The 12,749-nt window shown below is 33.7% G+C and overlaps 1 protein-coding gene and 1 non-coding gene across 9 annotated transcripts in view; both read right to left on the bottom strand.

Annotated features, from left to right (window-relative positions):
• Positions 1–283: 283 nt before the first annotated feature.
• The window catches only part of Pu (GTP cyclohydrolase punch), a 93,808-nt gene continuing 81,342 nt past the window's right edge, over positions 284–12,749 (bottom strand). For all 8 annotated transcript variants that reach the window (XM_067770257.1, XM_067770256.1, XM_067770249.1 and 5 more), the window contains 3 exons: positions 4,358–4,523; positions 2,453–2,569; positions 284–602 (listed from right to left, as the gene is read on the bottom strand). In XM_067770257.1, coding sequence (XP_067626358.1) covers positions 473–602; positions 2,453–2,569; positions 4,358–4,523 — 413 coding nt within the window. In that variant the 3' untranslated portion in view covers positions 284–472. The remainder of the gene's footprint in view (positions 603–2,452; positions 2,570–4,357; positions 4,524–12,749) is intronic.
• On the bottom strand, positions 11,051–11,122 carry TRNAW-CCA (transfer RNA tryptophan (anticodon CCA)). Its single transcript has one exon. It is a non-coding gene; the product is annotated as a tRNA-Trp (tRNA).

Raw genomic sequence — 12,749 nt, 5'->3', positions numbered from 1 at the left:
AGCGGAAAACGTTAGACAATTAGTCACATATATCAAATACTTTCTTAACTATTATGTATACCTTTGGAAAACTCTATTTTATTCTCTATTAAGCTTTAGGTAATTTCAAATCAATTTATATCCAAATAAGTTGCGGGCTTATGACTACCCCGACTCATGTTGTACTCGATAAGGCCTGTAAGAAAAACAGCGTTACCGCCCAAGTATTTTTTGGGGTCACATGGTGTTATCGCATTGTTTTGCTAGGTAAAATAAAATTTAGTTCATAACTTTTTCTTCAAACTTTGTTTTTCTCTTTTTTTTATAAAACTCATATGTATCATTTTTAAAGTGGTTCTCTTTAAAATATTTTGTCAATAGCAGAATGTGCTATAAAATTTCCGTCTTTATGTAGGTATGTATGCAAATATATCTTTTCAGTGGAATGAACCATAGTTTTCCGTTTGCGTATCTGGTCCAAATAAGTGCCTTCTTATTTACTAGTAACAAGATTCAAGAACTCCTCTCTAGTTTTCGGGTCGTCACGAAATACACCCAACATTGTTGAAGTGACAGTTTTGCTATTGATTTTTTGAACACCACGCATCACCATACACATGTGGCTAAAAAAAAAAGAAAAAAGGGAACAATTAACGAAATAAAGATATGTACATATAAAGAAATTCTGCATGCAGTTAAATCAATCTGGCCGCTCCATGGTTTTGTATGATATATTCTTATTCAATTATGTTTTCTGTTTGTGTTGGGTTTTTGAAGTTATACTTTTTTGGGCTCGTTATGTAAAAATGATGAGAGTAAAATTTGACGAAAAAGTCACATGTTGAAAATGCAGTTCGTGTGTATGTTCGCTGTGAATGTAGATATAAATTATTTTTTCAGTGAGAAGCTTTTCATGTAAAAATATACATTCGAGATTTCCAAACCACCACCGATGACGTCTAAGGAAAATTCCGTAAGATCGAAAACATAGTACTTTCGGCATCGATGTCAATGGGCAAACGCTAGGAGCTCTCTCGAAAGGTAGTACACTGGCCTAAACGTTGGCCCGGTAGAACTGATTGTTTTCACTGTAGGTATTAACTAAACCATTTTAGGGACCTACAAAACTCCTATAGGGACGATTTGAATTTCATATTGGGCATATTTTGTATTTGTTAAGCTGCAGACATTGGTGCGTTATCGGTAACCGTATCGGTAACCTTATAACAGCTGATTCGACCAACCTTATGGGAATCAACGCAATCGATTATTGGTGCCGCTAAAGCGCCAAATACACGACACGAACATTTCCGCGAACATTCCGCAATCTTGTTCGCAGCTTTGGCCATACACCATACGAACTTTTGGCCGAACATTAGTTCTCTTTCAGACAGCGATGAATACGGACAACAATTGTGCTGCAGCAATATTGCTCGCTGTGGCAATTAAGCGTAAAAAAAATTTAATTTTTCGATTAAAGTCGCATAATCATTCTTATTTTTAATCCTATTACAATAATCTTTGCTTTTTACTTGCCACAATGATGGCAAAGATTTATACATTTCAATAAATTCACTCAGAAATTTTTTATTGTCCATTTTACTTTTCCGCGCACGTCTGTTCCGTTCAGAAATTACTACGATTATGACAAAAATTTTTGAATATAAAGATATTGCATGCGCGAACTTCGGTGGAAAGCAGCGGAGCATGACAAAATTCTAGTAGGTCACTTTCACCACACCAAAAACTTTAACACAATTTTTAACATAATTTAAGCACAGAAATACACTGATTGGAGTTTTAGTGAGTAAAAGTTAAAATTCTGAACACATTAGCTGAATAAAAAGTGTACAAATAATTATTAAATAACAAATACAGACAGTGGTAGTTTAACAAATTCTGCTGTGGTAAGTGGTGAATGTGACCTACTAGAATTTTGTGAAGCTTGCCTCACACGATTTTTCGTCTATGCAATGTCTCTATATTATATCATTTCTGATTATGAGCTATTTCGCCATACACGCACGAACAGTTCGCGCAAATGTTCGCCAAAAATTAACATTTGCGCGAACTGGCAAACACCACTATACACGACAGAAAAGGTCGCAGAAACATGACATAACGGGAATGTTCGCGGAAATGTTCGTGTCGTGTATTTAGCGCTTAAGGTCATAACAGTATCGTAGCCAACCAATTGGTTTTTGGTTTTCCGCCGTAACGATAAACAGCTGATTACGTTAGGGATACGACTACAGCGATACGAAAAACGGCACCAATAACTCCGCTTTTATTCGTTCAAGGTATATCCGAAAAGGGTATGAGAAGTCATAACACCTGAAACTTAAATAACTCCAGTTTATTCCTGCAATTATCCTGTAACGAACTCTATTTTTTGATTGCTGCACTTTATTTGTTGTATTTCAGCTTGAAAAAAGATAAAAAAAAAATAAATAAATAAAAAAAAAATACTTACACTCCTTCAATAATGACGGCAACCCCGGCTGGTTGTACAGCCTGAGTAACTGCGACTGCAATTTGCTTCGTCAAACGTTCCTGTACTTGCAAGCGCCTTGAAAATATCTCTACAATTCTGAAATTGAGAAAAATATTTGATTGCGTTCTAATTTTACGCAAATGCCATATATGTAATACTCCTGTATTGCTACAAAAGTCTAGGTACATTCCCAAACATCAGAGTACCGATATATTAGGTGGACTCATGAAAGCATATAAACTTATAAGGTGTAAAATTATATCCATTTTCACACGCTGTTATATGAACGCACCTAGTAATATTCTTGATAAACTTAATTGTTTATTCAGCTGTATTATTGCCAAAAAAAATCTTTGATGGTTATACAAATTAAAAAATGCCAAGATTAAGTGAAAAATCAAAACTAAAACGTCTTTACTAAGATATACTTGCAAATGACTTGCTGATGTTGGAGATTTCTGATGAAAATGTCTGTTGCAATGTCTGCAAGGTTGCATTCCTTTGAGTTTACCGCGTTTACACAATGAAATGTGCGCGGAAATTTATACAAATTTTGTAAATGATTTTTCATACAAAATTTGACAGCTCGTTTACGCACTAGATAAATTTATACGTTTACACACTTTATAAGGCATTTATAAGGTTTCATGAGTCCCCCTATTGTTGTTTAAGGCAATGTGGACACGAGGCTACGCGTCATAGACGCTGCAGGCGAAATTTGTACGCTTTGATGCCGAACACATGTATTTGAATGGAGAGCTGCATACGAGGCGTCAGCTGCATGAAAGCGACAAAGCATGAAATTTTCGTGTAGCTAAGCGTACCAATGTTGGTCGCTGAGCGTACGTAGCTTGAAAAAAGGAAGAACAAGATGTTTGTTTACATTTTTTTGTATGCAAATTTGTGTAACTAGTTAAAAAATGTTACTTTAGTTAATAAAAGTGCGTGAAAGGTACATTACCAAAGCGAAAAAGAGTATTAAACACCACAAAAGCTTGGTTAAACATTGTTGAAGCGTTTAAAAGGCTAAAAAGTGTTGGACACTAGAAATCACCCTTATCTCTAGAATAATCGAATGTACCTAAATTTAAATTTTTTCTTGTCGCACTTATGCTGCTACAATCACAAAAATTGTATAGGCTGTCTTGTTTTGATTTCGAGTTCAAAACACATTGCGAGCATTTTCTATTAGTAATATAGGAGTATTACATATATGGCAAAAACACGTTTTATTGGAAACAAATGTACATGGCGGAACGATACAAGGTGGCAGCACGAGACAGCTGATTATAAACTTTTTATTTGATTTGATACATCAACTTCCGGCGCAGTACGATTTTGACATTTGTCCATCGAATTTAAAAAAACAAAGTACATGGAACTTTTACTTATGTTTGTAGGTATGTCACCATGCTCACCTTGTATCGTTCCGCCATGCAAATGTACATAATTCAAAATATTGTTTTGGTGGGAAAACGAAAAATCTAAAGAAGTCGAAATTTTGAGTTCAATCAGTTTCCAATAAAACGTACGATGTGTACATATACACAAGTCCAACATTTTCTAAAAACTTATTATAGTCTTAATTCCGTCAGAGTATGCGAATTCCGTATAGATATATATTTTTGAAAATTCCAATAGGATTCCGTTGTGATAACGAATTTTATAAAAATTATCGAAATTCGCGAGCTACGATGGAATTATGCATAGTAACTATATAAAACCCTTTGTATGCGTAATTTTTTCGTAATGCTTTTTTATTATTATTTCCTTTTTTACTGCATACTAACCCCATATTCATAGCATTTTAAAATGCAATTTCTATAAAAATGTTGAACTATAAGAGCTTTATAAACATATTTTAGTTTTTATATACTACAGTACCTAGCCAATTTGCTGAGTCCCAAAATTTTATTGCACGGTAGATAACCAATTGAAACTTTGCCATAGAATGGCACCATATGATGTTCACACATGGAAAACATTTCAATATCCTTAACAACAACCATTTCATCATGATCCTCGTCGAAGACAGCGCCATTAAGTACATCTGAAAAGGAAAGGAAAATATGTACGATAATTAAATATGCATCGCTTTTTGTTATGTAGAATCAGAATTTATTTTTTTAGAATATACATTGTAGGTATTATAAACTATTGTTATTAAAAGTATGGATTTCCTTATTTACTTATTAATTTTTTTACAGTTATCTGTCATAAAAATAAAAAAAAAACAAGTAAGAACGGGACTGTCTTCGGCTGTGCCGAAGACTTCATACCTTTCATGAATGGGGCTGAACAATAATCTTATCCCGTTTGTAATCTCCGAATAATCGGATGTATAAGATAAGAAATATATAGTGAACAGATCTACATACCTTAACGATTTTTAAGATAAATATAAAATAAAAAAACAGGTAGGTACTTCGTGTGAGGATGCAAAGTTTCAGGTTTTTTGTGGTCTGCGTGTAAAAACTATGACTACGAATCACGTATTTCAAAAATATATGACGAAAACGTAACTATTTGATGAAATTTGATGAATTTTGAAGATTCTAGCCGTAAAAAAGGGGTCAAAATGACAGTTTTTATGAAGTATATAATATATATACGACCGATCTCTATGATTTTTTCAGACAACAATATAAGCATTTTGTGAAATTTGAAGCTTCTAACTGTTAAAACGGGGCAGAAATTGCGCAAAGTTTCTTATCTGAACAATCGGTTGTATGAGATATATACTATGTGTACCACCGATCTCAATGATTTTTTCAGACATCAATATATGCTATACACGTAAGCAGTTGGTGAAATTTGAAGCTTCTGGCTGATAAAATGGGGCCGAAATCGTAAAAAAATATATATATACTATATATATATATTATATATATATACTATATATACCATCATATATATATTATATATATCACCGATCTCTATGAGTTTTTGACACAACAATACATACTATATACGTAAGCATTTGGTGAAATTTGAACATATCTAAACGATTTTTAAGATAAATATAAAATAAAAAATAGGTAGGTAATCTGTGTGAGGATGCAAAGCTTCACGTTTTTTGTGGTCTGCATGTAAAAACTATGGCTACGAATCACGTATTTCAAAAATATATGACGTAAACGTAACTATTTGATGAAATTTGATGAATCTTGAAGCTTCTAGCCGTAAAAAAGGGGTCAATATGACAGTTTATATGAAGTATATAATATATATACCACCGATCTCTATGATTTTTTCAGACAACAATATATGCTATATACGAAAGCATTTTGTGAAATTTGAAGCTTCTAACTGTTAAAACGGGGCAGAAATTGCGCAAAGTTTCTTATCTGAACAATCGGTTGTATGAGATATATACTATGTATACCACCGATCTCAATGATTTTTTCAGACATCAATATATGCTATACACGTAAGCAGTTGATGAAATTTGAAGCTTCTAGCTGTTAAAATGGGGTAGAAATTGCGAAAAGTTTCTTATCTGAACAATCGGTTGTATGAGATATATACTATATATACAACCGATCTCTATGATTTTTTCAGACAACAATATATGCTATATACGTAAGCAATCAGTGAAATTTGAAGCTTATATCTGTTAAAATGGGGTAGAAATTGCGAAAAGTTTCTTATCTGAACAATCGGTTGTATGAGATATATACTATATATACAACCGATCTCTATGATTTTTTCAGACAACAATATATGCTATATACGTAACCAATCGGTGAAATTTGAAGCTTATAGCTGTTAAAATGGGTTAGAAATTGCGAAAAGTTTCTTATCTGAACAATCGGTTGTATGAGATATATACTATATATACAACCGATCTCTATGATTTTTTCAGACAACAATATATGCTATATAAGTAAATATTCGGTGAAATTTGAAGCTTCTAGCTGTTAAAATGGGGCTAAAATTTGCGAAAATATATATATGTATACTATATATATATACTATATATACCACCATATATATACTATATATACCACCGATCTTTATGATTTTTTCAGACAACAATATATGCTATATACGTAAGCATTCGCTGAAATCTGAAGCCTCTAACTCTTAAAATAGGGCAGTAATTACGAAAAGTTCCTTATCTGAACAATCGGTTGTGGGGGATATATACTATATATACGACCGATCTCATAAATTTTTTCAGGCAACAATATGTGCAATATACGAAAGTATATGGTGAAGTTTGAAGCTTCAATCTGTTAAATTGGGTAAGATATTACAAAAATCCTCTTTTTCTGAAAAATCGGTTGTATGGAGGATATATGCTATAGTGGTCCGATCCGGTCGGTTCCGACAAATGTCTAATCGGACACCCAAATACACCTGCTCACCAAATTTTATCAAGATATCTCAAAAATTGAGGGACTAGTTTGCATACAAACAGACAGACGGACAGACGGACATGGCTAAATCAACTCAGCTCTTCAACCTGATTATTTCGGTATACTTAATGGTGGGTCTATCTATTTTCCTTTAAGGACTTACAATTTTCGGTTTCGTGACGAAATTAATATACCATTTCATTTTCATGAAAGGTATAAAAATAGGTAGGTAATCTGTGTGAGGATGCAAAGCTTCACGTTTTTTGTGGTCTGCATGTAAAAACTATGGCTACGAATCACGTATTTCAAAAATATATGACGTAAACGTAACTATTTGATGAAATTTGATGAATCTTGAAGCTTCTAGCCGTAAAAAAGGGGTCAATATGACAGTTTATATGAAGTATATAATATATATATCACCGATCTCTATGATTTTTTCAGACAACAATATATGCTATATACGAAAGCATTTTGTGAAATTTGAAGCTTCTAACTGTTAAAACGGGGCAGAAATTGCGCAAAGTTTCTTATCTGAACAATCGGTTGTATGAGATATATACTATGTATACCACCGATCTCAATGATTTTTTCAGACATCAATATATGCTATACACGTAAGCAGTTGATGAAATTTGAAGCTTCTAGCTGTTAAAATGGGGTAGAAATTGCGAAAAGTTTCTTATCTGAACAATCGGTTGTATGAGATATATACTATATATACAACCGATCTCTATCATTTTTTCAGACAACAATATGTGCTATATACGTAAGCAATCAGTGAAATTTGAAGCTTATAGCTGTTAAAATGGGGTAGAAATTGCGAAAAGTTTCTTAGCTGAACAATCGGTTGTATGAGATATATACTATATATACAACCGATCTCTATGATTTTTTCAGACAACAATATATGCTATATACGTAACCAATCGGTGAAATTTGAAGCTTATAGCTGTTAAAATGGGGTAGAAATTGCGAAAAGTTTCTTATCTGAACAATCGGTTGTATGAGATATATACTATATATACAACCGATCTCTATGATTTTTTCAGACAACAATATATGCTATATAAGTAAATATTCGGTGAAATTTGAAGCTTATAGCTGTTAAAATGGGGCTAAAACTTGCGAAAATATATATATGTATACTATATATATACTATATATACCACCATATATATACTATATATACCACCGATCTTTATGATTTTTTCAGACAACAATATATGCTATATACGTAAGCATTCGCTGAAATCTGAAGCCTCTAACTCTTAAAATAGGGCAGTAATTACGAAAAGTTCCTTATCTGAACAATCGGTTGTGGGGGATATATACTATATATACGACCGATCTCATAAATTTTTTCAGGCAACAATATGTGCAATATACGAAAGTATATGGTGAAGTTTGAAGCTTCAATCTGTTAAATTGGGTAAGATATTACAAAAATCCTCTTTTTCTGAAAAATCGGTTGTATGGAGGATATATGCTATAGTGGTCCGATCCGGTCGGTTCCGACAAATGTCTAATCGGACACCCAAATACACCTGCTCACCAAATTTTATCAAAATATCTCAAAAATTGAGGGACTAGTTTGCATACAAACAGACAGACGGACAGACGGACAGACGGACAGACGGACATGGCTAAATCAACTCAGCTCTTCAACCTGATTATTTCGGTATACTTAATGGTGGGTCTATCTATTTTCCTTTAAGGACTTACAATTTTCGGTTTCGTGACGAAATTAATATACCATTTCATTTTCATGAAAGGTATAAAAATAAATGTAAGGCGCGATAACCTCCGAAGAGATCTAAGGCTGAGCTTCTCTTCCAATTTGCGTCGTGCTCCTCTTGATTTTCCCTGCAAATTGGCCGGACGGGACCTACATGTTTTATGCCGACTTCGAACGGCGTCTGCAAGGCAGATGAGTTTTCACTGAGAGCTTTTCATGGCAGAAATACACCCGGAGCGCTTGCCAAACACTGCCGAGGGGCGACCCCGCTTAGAAAAATTTTCTTCTAATTGAAAAACCTTATTTCTAAAATTTTGATGTTGCTTTGCCCGGGGGGCGAACCCAGGGCATACGGTGTGATAGGCGGAGCACGCTACCATCACACCACGGTGGCCGCTATCTCTCATACTGATACAAAAAATTAAGGCTTATTGATCAAATGCCTTCAAAGCCCCGTCACATAAGCAGTTTTTCATATGGATGCGTTTTACTCAATGTTATGCATTATAAGTAGATTGCACGTATTTTTATGGAGAATGGCAGATTGAGCGACACTGGCGCCATCCGACATGAAAGAGTAGCCAACTTCCAATTTTTGGTGCAAGCAACGCGTATGAAAAAGAATTTGACAATTGCTTTCACACTTTGAAAGTGAAATTATTTTTCCCACTCGTTGATATTTTTCTTTAATTTTTCACAATTAAAAACTGCAATTTAACAAATGAAAATATGTACGCAAATATATTCCTTGTATAGTGAGAATGTTTATAATAGCGATTCGCAAAATTTTGTGTGAGCGACCAAGGCGAAATAAATTTCAATAGCCAAGTCTGAAGTTCCTTCATATTTACAAACCAACATCTTGGTTGATTGTGGCGATGTTACTGGAACGCATCTATATGAAAAACTTCATTGTGGCTCGACCACCATTTACTGCCTTCCACAATAAAACAATGTGGAAGTGTTTTTTTATTTGCTACATATACCTATTTAGGTAAAAGTGATGGCGATACTTAAAAGAAAAAAATCTCCAAAGATCCGACGTTTTTAATTTGCCAGATACGAAGTAGGTACATAACATAGGCCCCTATTATGAGCATTATCGATCTTCGATCTTCGCTGGCTATCGAACATCGAAAATCGAATTTGAAATTGGTATTATGACACCTCATCTCTGTCGAAATTTTCGTTGTGTATCTAATCTTCAAGCGAATAGAAATTTGCTGTCGACGCTGTATCGAATAGAAAAAGAATTGTTTAAAATATAAGTTTTTTATATCTATGTTCTACTTTTTTACTACCTAGTAGTAGTTTTAAGCTATTTGAATTAATTTTATATAGGTCCAAGGTCGTGAGTACAAAACAGCAGCTTGAAAGACTGGGTTCACTTATGGAACAAAATCCCCATATAGCAAAAGGAACTTGCACATTACAGAAATGCAACTTTGCTTGATGCAGCTCAGCCTCCTCGTAATTAAATTTTATCCATCTTTCACAAATAAAATTTTCCAAGACATTCAACACCTCTGATAGTACCACAGACACAGTCGGCCGGGCAAGTCCGAGTGCATTTTCGTTTCCAATGCTCAGTTGGTAGGACCCCTGAGCACAAAATCGAAGAACTGTTGACAATTTTAGAATATTAGGAATAGACTTGGCTCTTGTGCATTGCTGCAGCAGTTCATCTGTACTGGACAACAAGTCCATGAACGCTTCTTTGGACAGTCTGAAGTTTTGAATAAATCTATAAACAAAACTAATAATTTCAACAATTTAACAACCTATTTAGAAAGCTACACTTACGTGGTGGAATTCATTTCCAAAGGATTTGAAGCATCCCTCACCCATGTTCTTCTTCTGGCTAGCTCCAATAAGCTTTCCTCTTCCTATGACGAATCATCAACCCACAATTCCGTCGTAGTCATACTTTTATTTTTAATAATTTTATTTAATAACTAGTTCTGCTTTTGTTTATTTATTTTATTTTATTTGAAAGAGTATTGGAAATGTGGTATTGTGAACTTTTGAATTTATTGAAATTCACAATAACGCTTGCCTTCATCGAACGCGCGTCATAATACCGAATGAAAGTTCGTTCGATGAGATCTTTCGACCACAGTCGAAGGTCGAATTTGTCTTATAATAGGGGCCATAATTGCTGGCTGCAATTTTCAAAGTTCATCTTTAACGGGCAAAAAATTAGATACTTGTTTATGAAACAACTTTTTGTCTCGCTTTACATACCACAAACTTTGTGTGGCAGACATTAATTCATTTCAGTTGAAGCATCGCAACTAAAAGTGAAATTTAATATTTTCTTTATTAAATTTCTCTTGACTTTTCACGCTAATTTAAATTAATCTTGCTTTCGAATGTTCGAGGCCACAAATCTTCTATTATTTATTTTTACGCGGAAAAAATGCAAATATTTCATTAAAAAAAAAAAAAAATAATAATAATTTGGTTAAAATTAATAATTGACCCCGACGTGATTTGAACACGCAACCTTCTGATCTGGAGTCAGACGCGCTACCGTTGCGCCACGGAGTCTTTGCTGAAGTTCAGTACAAATGCGCTAGTCAAACAAGTGGAAGTGCAAATTCCCCTCACCAACAAACGAAAGGATACGCCCTATACTATGGCGGGTGAATTAATCCCAGTTTTTGTGATTTTTAGCATACCATCATCAGTCATAACGGGTCGCTGGAATATTTTTGGAAATCATCGCCGACATTTAGTGGAAGAAAATTTTAAAGTTTTGCATGCCGTAAATCAGAAGCCATTGATATCATTTTGCAATTTGGCGAAAAGAACACAGTTTTTATGACATCAACTGTTATATAGCCTCGATATTTGCATATGTATGTATAACTACGTTATTTCAGGTTTCGTGTTATTTATGCCGGGTTTTTCAGTTACAGTTACAGTTAACTAGAGTTTAACCCTGCCAGAGACAATTTTAAAGTAGAGATGTTGCATGAACGAAAAATAGTGTGAAGCAAGCTTCACAAAACTCTAGTAGGTCACATTTACCACTCCACCACAGCAGAATGTGTCAAACTACCACTGTCTGTATTTGTTATTTAACAATTATGTACAAATAATTATTCAGCTGTTCAGAATTTAAACTTTTTCTCGTTTAAACTCCAATCAGTGTATTTTGTGTGTTTAAATTATGTTAAAATATGTGTTAAAGTTTGTGGTGTGGTGGAAGTGACCTACTAGAATTTTGTGAAGCTCCGCTGCTTTCCACCGAAGTTCGCGCATGCAAAATCTTTATTCTTCAAAAATATTTGACACTGCCAGTTCGACCGCTAAGCTGAGATGCGCAGCAGAATATTATGTTATGAAACATAGTGACAAGGTTAAACTCTAGGCAACTATAAATGTCGTTTAACTTGCAGTCCAGAGCCGAACCTTAATGTATCTTTATTCATTATATTTATATACATATGCCTGTGAGAGCATACAGCTGGGTATATCATGTTCAGCTTTTTCCGAGCTTAAACTTCTTTACTTGTTTTCTATTAAATTAAAAATATACGATCTCATTAAAAAAATCAAAGTTTTTTCACTTATGGTAAAAGTTGAAAAATACTCATTTGGATTTATAAATTATAGTAAAAATAAAATTAAATAAAATGTTAAGCACTTCCTTAATATAAATGGACAAAAATCAGCGAAAAATGTCTCCTTATATAAAGACATATTCTTGCTGAAGTTTTATTTTTAAATTTTGACATAGAAATTGCATAAATATTTATGAGAAGTAAAAATATAAAAGTGGAAAACACATTACTTGGATTGGAAAGTTGGTAGGAAAAGAGATGTTATTAGTCAGTCAATTACGCTCCACCTTTATATTTTTACTTCTCATAAATATTTTTGCAATTTCTATGTCAAAATTTAAAAATCAAAGTTTAGCAAGAATGGGTCCTTCTATAAGGAAACATTTTTCGCTGATTTTTGTCCATTTATATAAAGTGCTTAAAATGTTCTTCTTTTATTTTTATTTTCTCCTTTTCTTTTATTTTCTCGGTGTCTTAACCTACCAACGAGTAGTTACTTAAAACTCTAACGGATTTTTTTCCTTTTGTTGCATTGTCACGGTGTTCTAACCTATGTGTAAAGTTTCACATTTGTAGCTCGATGAGAAGATTTGTATGAAAAGCGAACA

Source organism: Eurosta solidaginis, chromosome 3, assembly GCF_040869045.1.
Source record: "Eurosta solidaginis isolate ZX-2024a chromosome 3, ASM4086904v1, whole genome shotgun sequence".
Lineage (NCBI taxonomy): Eukaryota > Metazoa > Arthropoda > Insecta > Diptera > Tephritidae > Eurosta > Eurosta solidaginis.
This window is presented reverse-complemented; position numbering and strand designations above follow the sequence as displayed.